This window comes from Perognathus longimembris, chromosome 11 (genome assembly GCF_023159225.1).
Source record: "Perognathus longimembris pacificus isolate PPM17 chromosome 11, ASM2315922v1, whole genome shotgun sequence".
NCBI lineage: Eukaryota > Metazoa > Chordata > Mammalia > Rodentia > Heteromyidae > Perognathus > Perognathus longimembris.
In genome coordinates this window covers 3,535,831-3,558,459 of record NC_063171.1, presented here as the reverse complement: position 1 = coordinate 3,558,459, position 22,629 = coordinate 3,535,831, and the positions used below count along the sequence as shown (strand labels likewise).

At 37.1% G+C, this 22,629-nt stretch overlaps 1 protein-coding gene across 1 annotated transcript; it reads right to left on the bottom strand.

Annotated features, from left to right (window-relative positions):
- Positions 1-4,851: 4,851 nt before the first annotated feature.
- Positions 4,852-5,859, bottom strand: LOC125359778 (olfactory receptor 2T27-like). The gene has a single exon (XM_048357664.1). It carries the CDS (start codon positions 5,857-5,859, stop codon positions 4,852-4,854), a length of 1,008 nt encoding a protein of 335 aa, XP_048213621.1.
- Between the last annotated feature and the right edge of the window lie 16,770 nt (positions 5,860-22,629).

Sequence of the window (22,629 nt, the reverse complement as noted above, 5' to 3'; positions counted from 1 at the left end):
AGAGGCTGTCTTTGTTCCAACCTATATTTTCAGCTTCTTTGTCAAAGATTAGGTAGCTGTAGGTCTGTGGGTTCATTTCTGGATCTTCAGTTCTGTTCCACCAGTCCTCAGGCCTGTTCTTGTGCCAGTACCGAGATTTTTTTTATTACTATATCTTTGTAGTACAATTTAAAGTTTGGTATTGATATTCTTGTTTTTTGCTATTCAGGTTTTTTTTTTAAAAAAAAACATGAATTTCTGGGTTGCTTCCTCTATTTCATTGAAGACTGATTTTGGGATATTGATGGGTATTGCATTGAATTTGTAGATAGCTTTTGGTAATATTACCATTTTCATGATGTTAATCCTGTCAATCCAGGAGCATGGGAGGTTTTCCCATTTCCTTAGTTCTGCCTTAATTTCCTTTTTTAGGTTTTTAAAGTTCTCATCATAGAGTACTTTCACTTCTTTGGTTACGGTTATTCCTAGGTATTTTATGTTATTTGAGGCTATTGCAAAAGGTGTTGCTTTCCTGATTTCAGCCTCACTCTTCAGGTTGTTAGCATATATAAAGCCATTGATTTTTGAGGATTTATTTTATATCCTGCTACTTTGCCAAAGTTTTGGATCAGCTCTAGTAGCTTGGGAGTAGAGTCTATGGGGTTCTTTAGGTATAGAATCATGTCATCTGCGAAGAGAGAAAGTTTAACTTCATATTTTTCTATTTGGATCCCCTTTATGTTTTCTTCTTGCCTAATTGCTCTGGTTAGGAATTCTAGTACTATGTTGAAGAGGAGAGGAGAGAGTGGGCATTCCTGTCTTGCACCTGATTTTAAAGGGAATGGCTTTAGCTTTTCACCGTTTAGAATTATGCTTGATGTTGGTTTGTCATAGACTGCCTTTATTATATCCAGAAGTGTTCCCTGGAATCCCAGTTTTTCCAGGGCTTTTATCGTAAATGGGTGCTGGATTTTATCGAATGCCTTTTTTGCATCTGGGGATATAACCATGTGACTCTTTACCTTGCTCTGGTTGATGTGGTGGATTACATTAATTGACTTGCGTATATTGAACCAACTTTGCATCCCTGGGATGAATCCAGTTTGATCATGGTGTATGATTTTTTGATGACCTGTTGAAGTCAATTGGCCAGAATTTTGTTGAAAATTTTTGCTTCAATGTTCATCAGGGAAATTGGTCTATAGTTCTCTTTCCAGAATGTGTTTGGTAGTGAGCTTTTACTCTATTTCATTGAAGAGTTTGAGGAGTGTTGGTGTGAGATCTGTTTTGAAAGCCTTGTAGAATTCCGCTGTGAATCCATCTGGACCTGGGTTTTTCTTGGAAGGTAGATCACTTATTGCAGTTTCAATTTCATTGCTGCATATGAGTCTGTTCAGTAGATTTACGTCCTCTTGGTTAAGTTTGGGCATATCAATTTTTGTTAAGAATTTGTCCATTTCTTCCAGGTTCTCACATTTGCTTTTTTCCCTATTCTGTTGTGATTTTAGTCCTCCTCTCCTTGCTCAGTCTTGCCCCAGCCTAAAAAGTGACTGGCCCTAAACATCCAGGAGCACTTGAAAACAATGGATAGTCTTTAAACTGGAATTAGGTCCTTTTGGCCAAAAGTGTAGCTCAAGTCCCATGATTGCTTTATTTTTTTGTATGGATGATATGTTTTTGAAGCCTTCCATTATTTCCATTATTGTTAAATTCCATTTATTTCTCCCTTTAAATCCATTAGTGTGGACTTTTAACTATCGATGTAATATGTATTCTATTTGGGGCTACAAATACATGAATAATCCTACAGGATCTTCTTTAGTTGACCCCCTTCTCTAATTTTGAAGAACTTTTTTTTTTTTTTTTACTATGAATACGTTTTGTATGAAAACAGTAAGGTAATCTATTCTTTGCTCAGTTTCTTTTCAGGCTGTGTGTCCTAAAAGGCTATTTTAAGTAGTGCTGCAATAAATACAGACATAGATTTCTCTCTCACACAGTGATTTCATTTTCAGTGGTAGAATTAGTGTATCATACTGTGCGAACCCGCTTTCAATACCACAAATATATTATCAGCTATTATTGTATTCAATATCCTTTAATAATTAAAAAAAAACTGGGGCTGAGGTCATGATAAAAAAGAGTGCATTCTTTGCAAGGGCACCTTCCTAGCAAGAATAAGGCCCTGACTTCAAACCTTTGTGTCATACATGCACATACACCCACACACACAAAATACCCTTGAACTTAGGCCTCGAAAGAATATTTTCCCATACACAATGCGTCAAAGTATGTACAGTATAATGATATTATATTGAGTCTTAAAAGTATGAAACACTATTAAGGGAACATGAATGCACCTGGAAGATAAAATGTTAGGTAAAATTTTCTAGATGCAGAAAGAAAATTTTTAATCATATATGAAATCTCACACACAAATTTATAAGAACAGTAGTGGTCACTGGATCCTAGAGAGAGTAAAGACATGTGGGGCTAGGAAGGTACCTCGGTGGTAGAGTGCTTGCCTAGCATGCATAAAGCCCTGGGTTCAATTTCTCAGCACCACATACACAGTAAAAGCCAGAAGTGGTGCTGTGACTCAAGTGGTAGAGTGCTATCCTTGAGCAAAAGAAGCTCAGAGACAGTGCCCAAGCCTTGAGTTCAAGCCCCAGCACAGGCAAGAAAACAAACAAACAAAAAAAACCCCAAAACCAAAAAGACAGGTGACATATGATATGGGGAGAGTTTGGCCAATGGCAACAATAGATGGGAGGTGGACCACTGGCTCAAAAGTTAGATGGGAGAAATAAGTTCTGCTATTCTACTGGATAATAGGTAATGATAGCTAAAAATAATGGACTGCATATTTCAAACTACAACAGAAAGAGAACTTTAGATGTTCTAATAATAAGAAGTAATAAATATGCAAGGTGTTGATATACTGATATCCTCTATTTGATATACTGGTTACCTTTATTTGATTATTATATATATAGCCATGCATCACAACATCACTTCATTGTCAATAAATATAAAAAATTATTGTGATACATTTTAATAGCCCAAAATTGTGTATGTAACTTAATAATTGCCTTATATTATAATGTATTATAAATTATGTTTGCTTTCCAGACATTGATTAAGGGGAAATAGAATATTTTCTATTAAGCCACATTTTATCATGAGCAAGTCATGAATTTTGACATGATTTTAAGGTGTGGAAAGCATTATTTTCCCCTTGTAGCTGTAAGAGCATTTCCCATCCAACACACTAGTACTTTTCCACAGAGACAGACTCTATGTCCTTTCAGTGTAAAACAGGGTTTTGTTGCTGTCATGATTACTGAAGTATATTAGGAATAACATTTTGAAACTGGTGACTCACACCTGTAACACTAGCTACACAGAAGGCTGAGATCTGAGGATTGACATTCTAAAGCCAGCCTGGGCAGGAAAGTCCATAAATACTCTTATCTCCAATTAATCACCAAAAAGCCAGCAGGTGAGTCTTGGTTCAAGTGGTAGAGCATTAGCCTTGAGCAAAAAAGCTCAGGAAAAAATGCCTAGGTTCTGAGTTCAAACCTCAGGACCAGTGTACACACACACCAGATATATCTACACACGTGTGTATGTGTGTGTGTCTGTGTGTGTGTCTGTGTGTCTGTGTAGTATATCTGGTACTGAAATCTGAACTCAAGGCCTTGGCTTAATTAATACTTAGAAATTTATTTTTGTAATGAAAATGTGATGTCAGGGCTGGGGATATGGCCTAGTGGTAAGAGAGCCTGCCTTGTATACATGAGTCCCTGGGTTCAACTCCCCAGCACCACATATACAGAAAACGGCCAGAAGTGGCACTGTGGCTCAAGTGGCAGAGTGCTAGCCTTGAGCAAAAAGAAGCCAGGGACAGTGCTCAGGCCCTGAGTCCAAGGCCCAGGACTGGCCAAAAGAAAATGTGATGTCAATGGAAACTAATAGTTTTTTATTGTTATTATAAAAGTGATATACAGGGGGACTGCAGTTACATAAATTAGGTAAAAAGTACATTTCCTTTTGGAAAATGTCACCCCTTTCCTCACTCTCTCCCAGTTTTTCCCTCCCTTCACCCACAAGTTGTACAAATAGCTTTAAAAGCAATCTTTAAAATTCAATTACAAATTTATGTCCGATTTTATTACTGTTCATTTTGTTTAAAAGGCTACTTGATTTTATGAAAATTCAAATTAGTGTAAGCCTCATTAAATATCATTACAAACTTATGAAGTTAATCTTTCCAATTTTTATACATATATTAATGTACCAATGGTAGAAGAAGAGAAAAAAAATTCCATCTATTTTTTAAAAAAAGAATTCCCTAACTTCATTCTCTCTGGTTGCTAATTACATGCATCTATTTATGTATTTTAACATAGAAGGAAAAGGAATTTGGAAAAAGTAAGGATTATATAGGAAGATTTATAAGGATCTGGATTTTTTTTCAACTGGAAAGATTGAGTGATGGGCATTAAATGTGAATTTTTGAATGAATGAAAGAATAGATATGATTATTTTTACATTAGAAACATAAGCCAAGTCTTTCTAGAACAGCAAATCACTGCTGGACTTTGTGACCCGATATATTAAAGCTGAGAAAAGAGTTGGAGAATATTTATCTTTACATAGTTATCATTGTTAAAATCCATGCCATATCCATACTAGACATTCTCAGAATAGCAGACACAAGTAGCAGGCTAAAAGTGACACTTGTTAATGTTTTACTCAACAAAAGCTACCATTATGGGACACGAACAACTCCCTAACTATGAGCACAAATCCTGCCACCTTTTCTTACACAGTGTTACATTTCCAATAAGAACAAAAAAGTCTCAGAATTTAAAATTGACCATGGATAGCCTTAAAATTGAGGATAGAACATTTCTGAGAATAGCACTGTAGAAAGTGGGGAGTCTCATAGTTGCAGCACCTTCCCATACATTTCTGTAGAGCTCCTACCACTTCTTTGTTCCTCAAGCTGTAGATGATGGGGTTGAGCATGGGGGTCACAATGGTGCCAAGCACAGCTCCTACCTGGTCTTGCTCAGGTGTGTGGGATGAGCTGGGTGTCATGTAGATGAAGATGGCCTGGCCAAAGTAGAGACTCACTACAGTCAAGTGGGAGGAGCAGGTAGCCAGAGCTTTATTCTTCCCTTTGCGAGAGTTCATCTTAAGGACAGTGAGGAATATGGAAACATAGGAGGCCAGAATGAGAATAAATGGAACTAGGAGAAAGATAATGGTTGAGACAAATTTGACCATCTCATACACTGATGTGTCAACACAAGACATTCTCAGAATAGCAGGCATCTCACAAAAGTAATGATTAATCTCTCTGGAGCCACAAACGGGGAAATGCATTGGGTAGATGGTATGGACAAGGGCTGCAAGAACGGCTCCAGTCCAGGCGGTGACAGCCATTTGCAGGCAGACTTTGGGGCTCATAAGGACTGTGTATCTCAGGGGATTGCAGACAGCTATGTAGCGGTCATAGGCCATGAGGGTCAGGAGGATGCACTCCGCAAGACCAAGGGTGAGGAAGAAAAACATCTGAGAAGCACAGGCCAGATAGGAAATGCTCTTCTTCCCTGTGAAGTAGTTGGTGACAGTCTTGGGAACAGTGCTGGAGATGTATGCCAGGTCAATGACAGACAGCTGACTGAGCAGGAAGTACATAGGGGTGTGGAGGTGGGAATCCAGCCAGATGAGGAGGAGCAGAATAGAGTTTCCAGCAAAGGCTACAGTGTAGATAAGGAGGATGGTGAGGATGAGCAGGTTAGGATACTTGAACCCAGGAAAGAGCCCCAGGAGGATGAAATCCGTTGAAGTTTTGTTCTGTTGGTCCATGTTTTCATTCATATTTTCTTGTTTGTACTGAAAATTCACCAAGGCAAAATAATATCATGGAGAATTAGGTGTTTGGGTACAATAATTTGTTTCTCAGTATTGCTTCCTTCATTTACTTATGGACTTATATATACTATATGTTTCCATAAAAGTGACCATTTAAAAAATTCCTAGAAATTTAAAAAGTCATGTCTTACAGTTATTTTGGTTTAGACAAATGAATATCTTTTAGTTCCTTTGACTAAAAACAATCTCTTCTCAATAAAATTTGTCTCATGTTTTTATCTTAATGTTCAGTAGGATGTTGGTCTCCTTGTCTTGCTTATTTCTTTACTTATTTTTGCAGTCACTAGGCAGGCCACCTAGCACTTGAGCCACATCCCTGGCTGAAGAAATATAACCTTCACCAGAAAATCTGTTATCCTGGGATTTGCAACCTTGTTAACTCCAAAGAAATCCCAGGAGAAAGCCACCTGCAGACACTCTGCTGCTTTGATAATTGAACTGTTTCAGCTGCAGACACAGAGCCTTTTTTATGTGTAAAAAATTCAACTTGATGAAGACTAATTTCAGCCAAATAAAAGGTGCTTAACTGAGCTGGGTACCAGTGGTGCATACCTGGAGTCCTAGCTGCACAGGAAGCTGAAGTCCAGACAATCATGGCATCCCGGTGTCTTTGAGTCTTGCCCATCCTTTTTTGAATGCCTTGTTGTACCATCTCCACCCAGAGAATCTCCTGAACCTCCCTTGAGAAATTTTACTTGCCAGCCAAGTGATGTAGGTCACTTAAATCCACTATTTATACCTATGCCACAATTTATGTTCTATTCGGGTTTTTCATTTGATTCTTAGAATGATTTTAAACTTCTTCTGTGCACTTGAATAATATTTTAAATTAACCTAAGAGACAGTGATTGTGTCAATTTATAAATGAAAAAATTCTTATAAGTGTTGGATAAAGCCCTATAAATGGCTTTTAAGATCCCTTATTTGCAGAGGTGCCCTCCTAAGGCCAATATATTGCTTCTTCTCAGGACAAATGAAGATTTACATTCTCATCTGTCCAAAAAGAAATGTCTCACAAAATATTCAATCCTCAATCAATAAATTGATTTGTGTATTTTTTTTGTTGGTTGTAGAGTTTGAACTCAGGGCTTGGGGGCTGTCCCTGATCTCTTTTGCTCAAGGCTAGCACTCTAATAATTTGAGTCACAAGTCCACTTCTGGTTTTTGAGTGGTTAATTGGAGATAAGAGTCTTACAGGACTTTTCTGCCAAGGCTGGCCTCTAACCTCAATCTTCAATCTCAGCCTCCTGAGTAGCTAGGTTACAGTGGTGAGCCATCAGGGCCCAGCTTGATTTGTGTATCTTGAAAATTAACATTAATGTTTTTCCTTTTTATGCAAAAACACTTGGTTGAAGCTTTACTCTCATTATTGATATTATTCTTTTAATATTTGTTGTAACCCATTTTGTATTTTTATGCCTTCTTGAATTTGAGACAATGAAAATAACATTATATGGTGGTTGACCATCAGAGGAGAAAAGAGTTCTCAATATCATGTTTTCAGGGAATAGTCATGATCATATTTGGCAACAATTCATACTCAGAAACTTTTGTTTCCTTAGGATACCAGGGACCCTGGATGCTTCTGGGTCCTGGGCTACTTTTCTGGTTGTTATTACCTCACAGTGTTTCTCTGTCACTCCAGCTGGTTGTAAGTACTCCTATCACCCTTTGGAGAGTGAAATGATGGGGAGAAATAGCCTTGAAAATACTAATATGTTCTGCTTATAAAATATAGTACAATGTCTACAAACTAACATGCAATGGGTAATAACTGGTAGATTCAATAAATTCTAAGTAGAATTGGAAGTATACATTCACAAATACTGTAAAATAATAAACCACTATGAATGATAAACTTCCAGCACTGTGTCTGGCATGTAACTTTGAAATCAATTATTCATATTTCTATGTTTATATGAAACTTCAAGTATAAAGTCATTGTTTCACAGTTAAGATTAGGCACATTATCTTTTCATATTGAAAATACTATAAAGTATTGACCATATATTCTAAATATGTGGTAAAAGTGAATCCTGTGTTTTCAATCAGAATATCTTGATTTGATCAATATCTTGAAACAGGGAATGTTTTCATGTCCTACTTAATCTATAATCCTTATTTGACCGCTTCAAAATAATAATAACTGCTGATGAAGCCTACTATTATATACAAAAATTATAATCCAAAAATAAATGCATGCAGTCATATAAACAATCTTGACTAACTGAAGCACAAATAGTACATACAAAATGTTTTCTGTCAAAGTACATGCATTAATGCTGTCAAGAATTCAACATATATCCTAAAAAATTAAGAAGAATGAAGGAAGAAGTTTTGAGGGGAGAGATGGGTGAGAATATTGAAAGGGGGTGACATTGATCAAAATATTTGATATTCATAAAATGCTTTGTAAAATTGCAACTCTTTTGTACAACTACTTAAAGATGATTTTTTTCTAAAACACATGCTTTAGGCCTCAAATGGATAATGCTAGTGATCTTGGTTCATCTAGAAATAGGGAAAAGAGATGGGCACTGGTGGTTCATGACTGTAAACCTGGCTACTCAGGAGGCTGAGATCTGAGGATTGTGGTTCGAAGCCAGCCCAAGCAGAAAGGTCCCCATGAGATTCTTATCTCCAATCAATCATTCAAAAACTGGAAGTGGCTCTAAGTGGTAGAGCACTAGACTTGAGCAAAAGAGCTCAGTGACAGCCCCATACCCCAAAACTCTCTCCCAATCTCTCTCTCTCTCTCTCTCACACACACACACAGAAATGAGGAAAAGAGGGAGTTTAACTCTGCTACAATAGGTGACATCTTTTTTCCTCCTCTGTCAGTTGTCACCTTTCCTATCAATAACTCAGCATATTCAATTTTTTTCCTTTGAACAGCCTGAAGTCAGAGTGACTAACAGTCAAAGAAACCCTGCAGGAATATTTTAGTGGGATAATAGGCAGACCCCATTGTAAAAGCATAGACAGATTGCTCCCCACTCCACTGCACAGCAAGCTGTTTTTCTAAAAAAATGTAATTGTAGAGCGAGGGAAGGGGCAACATTGTTCAAAAAGAAATGCACTCTTTACTTGACTTATATAACTCTAACCCCTCTGTACATCACCTTTATAATAATGATTAAAAATTTTAACAATATAAATTAAAACAGAATAAAATATATAATTTTACTGTTAGCAAGTTGTTTTTGTACTGCAGAACAAAAAAATAGGGCTATTCCCAACACAAAGTACAGGAATCACAAAAAAATGCATGGGTGAGGGCATTATTGCTTTCCCCAATGAAAATATTACCAGTAAAGATAACGGTAATGTTGGGCGTAGTCAGCCTTTACTAACCTGCCGAGCCCTTTGCACGCACTGTTCTGCTGACTTTTTACATGGGTTTATGTGATGTCTGGAAGAAGAGCTGAGGGAGCCACATCAGTGTTCTTCATGTGTCCCCTGTTAGGCGTTGACTGATGACATATGGGGACACGGGAACTTCCTTCTGACACCTCTTTCCATTAAGAAACTATTCTGCCCTTCTAGGCAATTACATGTTACCTACTGTGCTAGAAATCTATTGTTTATTTCTTACTGCTTTCATTGGTTGAGGAAATATATTTTATGACTTGTGATTCAATTTGAAAAGCATTCTTTCTTTTCATGTGAAGCAATCTTATACACTCCTGCTTTTGAAAGGTTTCTTCTGCAAATGTATGCTTCAGAGATGGAATGCACAGCTTCTTGCATAGAAATCAATTGTTTGGTTATTAAGTAAGTTAATATTCTTCCTCAGACTCCCATTTTTTTTGCTGCCAAGTTTGCTTTAAGTAGCTAAAGCCGCTTTCCAAATTCCATAGCTCTTTCTCTTGTCTTGAGAAACTACTTACTGGCATTTCCTAGTCCATGAAAAAGAACTAGCTACATCTCCATGAGACACCTGGTTTGTGTCTTGAGAACACTGTGTGATGTCCCACTCCTATCTTTTGTACCAAAGAAAGTTATTCCATAGCTTTTGTGTGCCCCATATTTTGGTAATTATTCAGGAGTATCTCAGGGGAATCTGTCCCCAGACCTCAATTAACCAGAGACTCGAGCCAAGCATTTGGGCTTTTTGAAAACCTCATATGAAAACCGATCACTGTCCAACATTCTATAGCTTTTGTCTGCAAGATGACATAGTTAAAAACTTATTGTCTTTATAGCAATGGAAACTTTAAAGAAATTCTTTGTTTTGTGATTGCTAACTACTTGGAAATTGTTTAATGGAGAGAAAAAATACTTCTTTAAAGTTATCCATCAAACAGTTCCTGAAGTACAATCCTTATGGAGCAAGCTCATGTCTCACACTCTATGCCTGTCCTTATTCCAAGGGAAAATGTGTTTGAATGCTAGTGTATCTCATCGCAGTTACTTTACACTGGAGAAGCTGAGGAAAGACAAATTAGGCAGGTTCATATCAAATAGTTGTAGCTAGAGAATGTGAAATCGTATCTCAAGAAATATTTTAACATCTCAAATCATTTGTGTGCCCTACAACAATGTAGTTTTCATTTTAATTGTGAATGAGTGATATCTGAGTTTCTGGATGGAGGGTATTCCATAAGATGACCATTTTGCTGGAAGTGCTGGCCAGCTGTGGCTTGGGACTGCTGCATGAGATGGCTGGCCTAGCCCTGGGGAAAACCCTGGCTTCCTCCGGAGCCAGTCAAGCTTGGGTTTAACTCTCCACTCAGCCAGTGGAGTTTGAGCTTTCCTCACATATGCATTGTGATAGACTACCAATGAATGCAAGATATCACATACACAGAATCAGCAGAAACACATGCTCATTGCAATTGAGACAAGTAAAAGTCTTTGAGTAAGTTCAGCATCCTTTGCATAATAAAAGTTAGGAAGGAAGGAAGATAGAGTTAATGTACTTCAACATAATAAAGGCTATATATGACATAGCTAATATACTACAGGGGGAATATAAAACAGGAGAAATGAAATAACTTCCTTTAAAGTCAGAAATGAGACAAGTGTCTTTACTCTCCCCACTCTTATTGAATTCAGTTCTGGAAATTCTAGACTGAGCAATAAGTGAAATAAATACAGAAATTGACATATGATTAAAGTCATTCAATTGAAAGTTTCTTTTAAAAAAAAAACAAACTGATGCATATAGGCAGAGTGTTCACTGAGTAAAACAAGAGATTGATTACTGGTTTTTTAAGTGAGCAGAAATAGAGAACAGGGACATGTAAGTTGTATTATCAACTGTACTTTATTTTTATTTTTGATGGTACTGAGTTTGAACTCAGTGCTTTGTTGCTGGGACACACCTCTGGAACATTACTGAGCTTTATGAAAACCTTAATTCAACAAGTCCACCTGTTCCCTCATTTAGCCACTATATAGTGATGATGGGCATTTTTGGTACTAATGTTGAAGACCAAATGGCATAAGCAAACCAAAAAAATTATGCACACACACACACACACACACACACACACACACACACTGAAATTCTATGCCTCTATCAGAAAGAATGACATTGCCCCATTTGTGAGGAAATGGAAGGACTTGGAAAAAATTAAACTAAGTGAAGTAAGCCAGACCCAAAGAAACACGGACTCTATGGTTTCCCTCATAGGGAATAATAATTGGTACATGTTTAGACTAGTCACAGCAGAGACGACAAGAGCCCAATAGCTATGCCCTTATGAACACATAAGATGATGCTAACTGAAATGAACTCCACGTTATGGAAACAAGTGGTATATCATTGTTGTAATTATTTTTAACATGCCATGTGAAACTACCTTTTTTTGTTTCTGTCCTATTCCCCTCCTGTGGTTGTACCCCTGCTATCACTGTATCTCATCTTAGTACCCTGGATACTGTATATACATGTATAAGAACTAGGGAAGGGGAAGGGAATACCAAACTCAAGAGACAAAGGATAAAAAGACAAACCATTCCAAATGCAATACTTATTATACCATTTGGTGTAAACCAACTGTACAACTCCTGGGACGCAAAGGGAAAGGGGGAAGGAGGAGGCAGGGGAAAAATGAGGGAGGAGATAACAAGTTGAACAAGAAATGTACTTACTGCCTTACATATGAAACTGTAACCATTCTGTACTTCACTTTGACAATAAAAGGAAAAAAATAAATTATATATATTATATTATAATATATCTAACATTATAATATTTATTATATATATAATTTGTCTTCCAAATAAACACATAGTTGATATTTAGAGTACCTAGACCTTTTACTTTTTCAGTTCTTATAAAAAGCATTTCTCTGTGGACATAAATGAAAGATCTTAGCATTCACTATGGACTGTTTGGCCATCCGCAGCTCATTACCATTGCCCTGCCCTGCCATGTGAGTCCTCTCAGCTGTCTCAACTACTGTATTTCTTGTGGATCTCAGCCATATTGGAAACAGCTCAATAAGTTGTACAGTGCTAATGAGAGAAGGGGAAAATGGAGCTATATAATGACAGAAAATATTAAGAAGACCAGGTAGTTGAGCCTTAGGGGCTATTGCTTAGATGTGGAATATAGCAACCCAAAGCCAAACCAGGAAAGAAGTCTGTGGGTCTCCATCTTCAAGTGACTAGCAAACTATTGGAATGGAGCTATGAATTGGTAGAGCACCAGCCATGAAAACTGAGCAAGAGTATGAGTCCTGAGTTCAAGTCCCAGTACTAACACACACACACACACACACACACACACACACACACACAATTTCATTTCATTAACATTTGCATCAGGCGTGATTCCCATCACTGAGTGCTGGATGTCTAAAAACTGTGAATACCTCAATTCTACTTCTGTCACATCCTTATTGTACATTTCCTTTCTCTCTAACCATAGCGTAAGGAAGTCCTTTCAGAGTGTCTATTTGGGAGGAAGTCTTAGTTAAGACTGTTAACTTTTTCTCTTTTCTCACAGCTCTTAGGTGGTCAAATTCAAATGTCTATTTCATATGTCATTTTACCCTTCTGGCCAACATGGAGCCTAACACCTCTAACACTCGAACCCTGATTCAGTCACTGTCAAGCTAAAGTTTGGGAAAAGGCAGATAGTGCTTGTCTTACCAAAGAAAGCTAGGAAAGTCATGCACACAATTCCATGATTCTTACTCTTTTTCTTTAGGTGAAAACTGTATTCTAGGGAATGAAACTTCTACAGCTAGTTCTGATCGTGGGAGGCTTTCAATGATACCAACTGTGCTGTCCTCCTCTGCACTGTGATGATATTTCTCTTGATGGTCCTAGGTAGAAATACCCTCCTCATCTTCCTCCTCCACTTGAAACCCTACCTCTGCACCCTCATGTACTTCATCAGCCAGCTATACTTCATGGACCACACAGTATATTCGTGACAGTGCCCCAAATGCATATGGGTCAGGTCAACAGAGAACATATAATTTCCCTTCTGGTTGTGGGCTCCAGATGTTCTGCTACTTGACACTTGATGGAACTAAATATTGTTTGTGTCTTCCATGGCCTAAGATTACAATGCTTCCACTTGAAGACTTTTTCCACTACCCACTTCTGATGAACCCAAAGGTCTGCCAGCTCCTGGTGACTGGATACTGGGATCCTAGGAATAGCAGATGACATGTTGCTCACCCCATAGTACTATGAACATCCCCCTTTGTAAATTTATAAAATTACTGAGCTGCTCCTGGGAGGCTCCTGGCTAGCTGAAGATGCCCTGTTCTGCCATCTCCCCGTACAAGGGGCTAACTTACCTGTGCTGCATCTCCACACTCCTTTCCCCTCAGAGATCATCTTAGGACAGGATAACAAAGACACAATAGCTTTGTGCCTCTGATCATATAAAATAGTGTCTATCAAAATGAATTCCAGGAAATGGAAACAAGAGGGCTTTTTTTCCCTTTGTTGCTGTTTTTATTCCTTTTAATTTGTGTCTTGTTTGTTCCTTTATCTATCATTGGGAGGGTAAAGGGGGGACACAGAAATGAAAGGACAAAGCATGAACAAATGCAGCAATGGTACTCACTAGACAATTTGTGGGTGGAGATGTGAAAAACTGGAAGAGAGGGAAGGGGTGACATTGTTCAAAAAGAAGTGTATTCTTTATCTGACTTATGTAACCATAACCCCTCTATATATCACTTTTATAATAACAATAAATAGGATAAATAAATAAATAATAAAATCTTATTTGAAGCTGCCAGTATACTGTGGAATGGTTGTAATGAAATGCAGTAATTGAAAGAGGTTGAACTTAAAACCAGCCAGTTCTTAGTTTCCTGATCTGCCAGTGACATCATAAAAAGCTGTGTGACATTTGGGGCCTTGCTTAAGCTCTTGAAGCTTTCTTATATCATTTTCAAGATGTGGAAAGAAAAAGTTCCTGATCAAGTTCTCTTCAAAAGTACTATAACATGAATAGCCTACTCTTGGTACCTGCTCTGATTAACAAATATACTACCCCACATAATTAAGGATGACCACCATGTATGTTCTGGTGGATCATATGGTGTATATTATTTATTTCTCTTCATTGTTGTTTCTGTCTTTATTATTACATTTCTACAATTTATCCAGCTAATTTCATTGAATTATTGGTTTTTTGATGTATAGGAGCTAATTCATTGTCTATACCATCATTTATTATTTCTTTCTGTTCTTGATGAATATAAAATACCTTTAGTTTTCAACAATTGTAAGCAATACTTCGATGCTGTTTTTAATACCTCTGAAGTTTACTCAGATGGCCATTTTAAATGATTAAAATTCAGAATAACTTTGCAACTGGAAAAGCACAAAAATAATTAACATTAATGTATAATATAAAGCTAATATGTGTCTTTTAAATTCTACTATAAAACATTAGAATAAAAACTAAAAAATAGTTTTGCAATCCATGCTACTGATGAAATCACTGTTTTGAACATATAAATTAAATACTTCAGTATAAAAATCTGAGAATAAAATTACTTTTTAAATAAAAGTAATAGTTATATTCATTAACATATGAAGTTATATATATATAATATATAATATATATATATATATATATATACACAACAGGAAGGATAAAGATAAGCTAAATTGTGATGTGCCTAACCCATTGAGTAAAATGGAAGGCACACAAAGTTCCATGCTAGTGCAGCTGAAGTTCTGTCCTATAGCACAGCATGAAGAAGCTTTTGGGGGAGGGAGGGGGTTGGAGGAGAATGATGAAAGAAGTGTCACTGATCAAGATTCATTGTATTCACATAATAATTTGCTGAATGGTGACTCCTTTGTTCAACTACCTAAAAGTAATTTTAAAAAGAAGCTTTTGGAAAAGCATTCCATTATGTATAGTATGTTTTAGGTTGCTGTGTACCCCATGGAAAATTACCTTAGAAAACACATTTAAAGAGTGAGTTTTTTTTTAAAATTTCAGTCCAATTTATAATGAGTTTGAGCACAGAATAACTATTCACTAGTATAAAATGTGTAATATAACAACTCATTGGGTATTATCATCGTCAATCAGTTTCCATAATGTACAGACACTGCATATTTCAAGATAAAATAGATTTAGTGCAGGAGATTGGTGATAAGAACAGGAATGGCTGGTGGTTAAGAACAGGAATGCTGGTAGAGCAGTAAGGAGATGGTTCTCACACAGGTATCAGGAGTTGTCACCTCTAAACCTGCCAATTCCCTCCATGCTGTGCTAATGTAGAACCAAATTAGTAGCTTCTGGTGAGCCCTCGCCTGGGTATATGCACAAGGCAGATGCCTGCATCCCACCCATGCCATTTACATCTAGTCTTTGTGGAGATGTACCTTGCCAGCAGCCCCTGTTACACACAGCTATCCAGTGGCCAGAGACGGTCAACAGAGCAGTAAAGGGGCCAGATATTTTTTTTATCTTTATATTTTTTAGTATCAAACTGAATTACAGAGAGGTTACAGTTTCATACATTAGGCATTGGATACATTTCTTGTACTGTTTGTTACCTCGTCCCTCATTCCCCCCTCCCCCCTCCCCCTTTCCCTTTCCCTCCCCCCCTCCCACCATGAGTTGTTCAGTTCATTCACACCAAACAATTTTGCAAGTATTGCTTTTGTAATTGTTTGTCTTTTTCTACCCTGTGTCTCTCGATTTTGGTATTCGCTTCCAATTTCCTAGTTCTAATACCAGTATACCTGGTTTCCAATATACTCAGATAAGATACAGAGAAAGTGTAGGTACAACCACAGGAAGGTGATACAAGAAGATCATCAATAATAGAGGCTACAGTTACATATGGCACGTTGAAATTAGTTACAACTGTGATATAACAATCGTTTCCATAACATGGAGTTCATTTCACTTAACATTATCTTATGTGTTCATAAGGGTATAGCTATTGGGCTCCTGTGATCCTCTGCTGTGACTTGCCTAAACCTGTACTAATTATTCCCAATAAGGGAGACCATAGAGTCCATGTTTCTTTGGGTCTGGGGCAATGTCATTCTTTCTGATAGAGGCATAAAATTCCATTGTGTATATGTACCACATTTTCCTGATCTATTTGTCTACTGAGGGGCATCTGGGTTGGTTCCAGATTCTAGCTATGACAAATTGTGCTGCTATGAACATTGTTGTGCTAGTGGCTTTAGTGTGATTATGTTTGTGGTCTTTTGGATAGATACCCAAAAGTGGGGCTGCTGGGTCATAGGGGAGTTCTATGTTTAGCCTTCTGAGGAATCTCCATACCGCTTTTCAGAGTGGCTGAACCAGTTTACATTCCCACCAACAATGAAGTAGGGTTCCCTTTTGGAGGGGCCAGATATTTTTTTCACCAGCCCTCCAAGGATTGTATTATAGGAGCCTTACAGGAAGCCAGATAGAAAAGGAGTAAAATAAACCAGCTTCAGGCCATGTCCTGAAGGTTAAACCAGGCTGCATGTTAAGAGAGTGGACCTAAAAGAGAAGAACCCTGTCTCAAAAGAATGATGTCCTGCTAGTACTTCCATTTTATGAGAGATGAATCAACATCTTTTCAGAAACTGTATATGAAAATAGCTTTTGTTTTTAATTTGGATGCAAAGATCTGAGAGGGCTTTTGGTTCTGTTCTGCTCTGTGTTTCCCAGCTGCTTCCCATAAGGATGAGGGGAGATGTACAAGGCAAGCACTCTTGCCACAAGGCCATATTCCCAGCCCCAGGGAGGATGTGCATTAACAAAAGTTTGCAAGTTTTACTGAAGATACAAGTTTTAAAGTATTACTTTTGTCTGGGTGGATACATTATAAACCATTATTTTTTCCTTTTTTATTTACTTGTTTTTGACACATGATCTTGCTCTTTAGTCTAGACTGGCCTAGAACTAAGTATATTGTCCAGGAGAGCTTCAGGCTCATTAACATAATGCTTCTGCTTTGTGAATGCTAGGAACTATTAGACCAACTATTAAAAATTATTTTCAAAATTTTAATGAACCAGCTTGATTTCTTACATTTTCCAATAAATTTTAATTAAAATAAAAAACACACTCAAATAGAATAAATCACTGAAGAAGCATAGATTCTAAGTGTGTGTATATAGGAAAGGTGTACTACCATTAATGCAATGAAGAGGAGGCAAGATGGAACTATAAAGGAAATGGACTCAGTTTTATTCCTACCATGGCACTGTCTGGTGGTGTGGAGAATAACACAGTATTTGAACTCTGAGTGTCAGATTTTACACCTGATAAACATAGTCATATGCCACAAAAGTTACTGGGAGGCTAAATGAACATACTTTTATGCATGTATGAAAAAATGAAATCCATTGAAATTGTTTTCAAAACACAAGGAAGGTAAGAAAGAATGTTAAGTAGGATGAATTTGATCAAAAAACATGAATGCATAAACATATTTTGAAAACCCCTAGTAATTAATTAAACCACTTAAGTTTATTCCAATAAAAAGTTACACATACATGTATAGAAAGTTTTAAGTGATTGTTATACATTAACCAACTTCCATGTTTCATGGATAAAGTTTAAAGACCGGAGGAAGGATGGGGAGAATTCAGTCATAATATTCAATGCATAGCCTACAGAAATTAAGAATATTGAGGGCAGGTCTTTGGTTGGGAGGGCTGGGGGGTGGTGAATGATAAAGAGATGACAATGTGCACTGAATTCATAATTTATGGATGGTAACTCCTTTATATTCTTACACTTATACACTTGTAGTCTTATACTTATAAAAGTACAATTTTAAAAAGTTTTATTATCTTGGTGATATTTGATGTTATTCTTAATTCTGGTTAAGCTTTCAAGTTTAACATTAAGACAGATAAAAGCAAATGAGAGGGGGAACAGGGAGAACAAAGGAAGAACAAAATAAGGAGTGGCATTGACCAAGAAGCATTCTACTCATCTCCTGCCCTTGTACAACTGTGTAATAATAACAATTAAATAACAACTAAAAGTAGACCAGAAATAAAACCAGTACTCTCTCAAAGAGATAACTATTACCTTCTTTAGCACTCTTATTACATTCTTATTTAGTGTCCCAGAAGGAGTTTATTATCAAAAACTTCCATCCTGTCCTCTAATTTACAGAGTAAACCCAGGGATGATGTCACCTTCTAATTTTTCTTGTTCATATAACTCTGACATCTTCCATTAGCCTGTGCGGACAAGGCTGGAGCACGATTTGATGAGGAGGCCAGTCAGGGAGATGGTACAGCAGAGCAGAAGGGTAATCACTATTTGTAACTTGTTAATCTATTTTTGTAATATTCTGTTTGATATTGACATGATTTCCTTATGTTTTTTCTATCATCTGTTTTTCCAGAGGAAAGAAAAATGTGCTTCCTTCTTAATACTTTCCCATACCCTTTGTTTTTTTCTTACAGCATATTAGGAACTAGGTTTTTATTTTTAGTTATTTCTAAACAGAGCATTATGCTTTCTTTTTTTTTATGTTCCTGGGTTGGTGCATTAGGTTTCCTGAGGCTGAAATTTTACCAAGGGAAAGTGACTAATATTACTCAAAGTGGCAGATACTTTTGAAGGTTGCAATAATGTTAGAAACAAATGCCTCAATAATAAATCCATAAAATAATTGGTTTGCTTCATGAAACAGGCAGTAAATGGTCTATACACACAACGTAGACAAAGTGAAGAGGAGCTTTTGGTAGTGTTTCTCTCTTTGTTAACACAAGTCATCTGTCATCTTAGCCTACAACCAGAGTTTTCCTCTGTGTAACAGAAAATATGACTGTCACATTTTCTTGAGGAAAGAGAAATGTCATAAAGTATCAGACTAATTCTCAGGCTGTTGCTTTCAATTTATGGCTTGGTTTTACACTACCAGCATGTGAGGGAGGATGTAACAAGTTGAACAAGAAATGTACTCACTTAGATCAAAGCAACCAATTCCTTAAATAATGTAAATACCATACTCTCATGATAAGAAATCCTGGAAACTCTGTCTCTGCATATCTTGGGGAATGTTTCTTGGTTTATTAAATATTCTTAATGTAATTAATCTCTAAGCAACAACAACAAAAAATGTACTCACTGCCTTACATATGAAACTGTAACCCCTCTGTTCTACAATTTGACAATAAAGGAAAAATAATAAAAAAGAGATAAACTAGCAAAAACAATCTGCACTTCCCCCCACTCAACCTCACGTTAATCATGTACTCAGCTACTTATCAGAAATTCAACCCACTGTGTAGATAAAAATAGTTAAGAATAGGAAGGCCAGCCCCATGTGCCATACAGAAAGTACCCCTGGATTCCTCTGGTGCTCTGTATTGGATGTTTTGTGTGGCTTGGTGACAATGACTTTTATTTACCAAAATGTGGCATAATTTTCCCAACACATCTCTCCCCAGTCAGTCCCCTGTGCTGCTCTCCATTTACTCACAAAGCAGCATCTATGTCTTTCTAGGTGCTGCTCCCTACTCTGTTCCTTGTTCTTACTTTGTCCACAAGTAAAGATGAATCAAGAAGTATGTTCGTAATTTTTTTGGAAAGCTTTAAAATTTTTACAGAGATGAGTGTCCATCTGGCAGTAGGGTAGACTTTGATACAGAAAACCTATCTGCCTATTTGCTACCTACCTGTGTGCCTGTGTCCCTTTATGTCTGAATGTCTTTCTATATGTCAGTTATCTGTCCATCACTTCTTATTCATCTATTTTCTTATTTTCTAACAATCATCTATTTGTCTGTCATCTATTTACCTACCTATGTCCAACTTCTAAAATTTCTCAGATTTTTGAACCTTTAAAATAAAGCAGTAAACATGAAAATGTGGTCTGATGCCATCAGTATCTCAGAACATGGTACTGTTAATAAATTGACATCAGAATTAGTTTGGGAAGCTATTATGAGTATAAAATAGTTTTGGCATATTGGGTGGTAAAAATACCCTGAGACATGATAAATTGTACAATCTCTAGGCAATCATACACAGAGTGAGACAAAAAGAGGACATTCTTAGGGGAGAAAAACAAAGGCACCATACCTATGTGCATATGATCATATAAAATGGTATTTGTCGAGGTGAACTCCAGGAATTGGAAACAAGACTTTTTTTTCTTTTTTGCTGTTTTTATTTTCTTTTCCTTTTGTCTTGTTTTTTTTTTTTTAATATGTCTTTGGGAGGGTAAGTGGGGACCACAAAAACAGAGGGACAGACAGTGAACAAATGCAGCAGTGGCACTCATTAGACACTGTGTTGAAAATGAAGTAGACAACTTGGGGGGGGACAGGAGGGAAAATCAGGGAGAGAGCAAGGGAGGGGTGACATTGTTCAAAAATGAATGTACTCTTTACCTGACATAGAACTTTAACCACTCCATATTTCAGTTCTACAATAACAACAAAATGCATTGGTACTTGGGACTTTTTTTGAAGTATCCCTGTATTGTTACCATTGCTAAATTACTCTATATAAGAGGAGATATTATTTTCTTCCCATGGAAATTTAATATTTACCATGAATAATTCCCAAGCAATGTCTAGAATCCAAACTCTTTGACTCTCTGATAGTATGCAACACAGTCAAGAGAAGACTATTGGGCTGGGAATATGGCCTAGTGGCAAGAGTGTTTGCCGCGTATACATGAGGCCCTGGGTTTGATTCCTCAGCACCACATATACAGAAAATGGCCAGAAGTGACGCTGTGACTCAAGTGGCAGAGTGCTAGCCTTGAGCAAAAAACAAGCCAGGGACAGTGCTCAGGCCCTGAGTTCACGGCCTAGGACTGCCCCCCCCCCCAAAAAAAAGAGAAGACTATTGCAGTGGCTGAGGAAGGAATAGGGTACTTGATCAGTACTGACTGCCCAGACTTACCCATCTCTATCTTTGTAGCACCTTGGTTTATTTTCAGAGACTATTGGTTTCTCAGAGTTGAGAGCCACTGTCAGGGATTTTAGCCACAAGCCTCTTTCTGCATCCACAGTGAGTCTCAGTGAGGTTGCTTGCTTGTAGATACACAAGTTTGTAGATACACATCTGTCTCTGTCATTATCCTACAGACATGCATACCTCAACTTTGTTTAAATTTTACAAACCTGTGATGAAATATTATTCTATCATATTTTTATGTAAAGAAGAAAGCAGAAGAAGTGGGGAGAAAATATTGGAGTTCAGAAAATATAAAAAGAATCAAAATCATCTCTTCTCCCCAGCTGACAGATTTGACTACGACTTACACTGTGTATCACCCCTTCCCAATTCAGCAGAAAACAAGCAGGCAAGGTATTAGGGGCACCTTTGCTGCAGTCTGATTATGGTACAGTACGTATATCTCCCAACTTAAATTTCATTTTTATGGTGTGTCAGCTGGTATGCAACTATAGATCCTCTTCATGCTTGACTTTATTTTGTTTGTATCCCTGCTGGAATTCTTTCTTTGTTTTTGATCAGTGCTAGATGATAACATTCATTGTTTAAGAAATTGTTTAAGAAATGGAAAGGTCAATATATTAGTGGTTTTCATCTAATTTGTATTTGTCTACTTCTATCATTTTCCTGAATTGCCTTTCCAAGCCACGTAATTCTCCCTGAGCAACAATCTAGTGATTCTGTTTTAGAGTCCCTGAGACACAGAGAAGTACTGGCAACTCTTATAAATCATCCTAATGGTTTGATGACTTTCATTATCTTTTAACACATCTGTTTAACATTTGTTTGCCTCTCTCACTATTCTACAAATATACATTACTTTATTTAAATGTTACAAATCTATGATGAAATATTATTCTATCACATTTTTATGTAAACTGGATGGAAGATTGGAGGCTTGATGATAGCAGGACCAGCTTATTTTACACCTCAAGAGTTTACTAGCACTTGTGAATATGACGCTTGCTTCACAAAACCACAGGATTGTCCCAATCCTGTAAGAGAGGGGTTCAAACAGTTGGAATTGATTTTTCCCTAATTTGCTTTCAATTATTTTCTAAATTTTTATATGTACAGTGTATACCTTTGAGAATTTTTAACACTTCCTTATATCCTAAATCACACATTAAAACTTTCCAAATAAAAAGTTTGATTTCACAGTTTAGTTAGTAACTAACTACCCATGCTGGCATGGCATCTATTCTGCAAAGTTCTATCACTAGCAGATAAAGAATATTCTTTTTTTTTTTTTTGGCCAGTCCTGGGGCTTGGACTCTGGGCCTGAGCACTGTCCCTGGCTTCTTTTTGCTCAAGGCTAGCAC

Coding starts and splice junctions, on each gene's coding strand:
- LOC125359778 (XM_048357664.1), bottom strand. CDS start 5,859: ATGGACCAACAGAACAAAACTTCAACGGATTTCATCCTCCTGGGGCTC.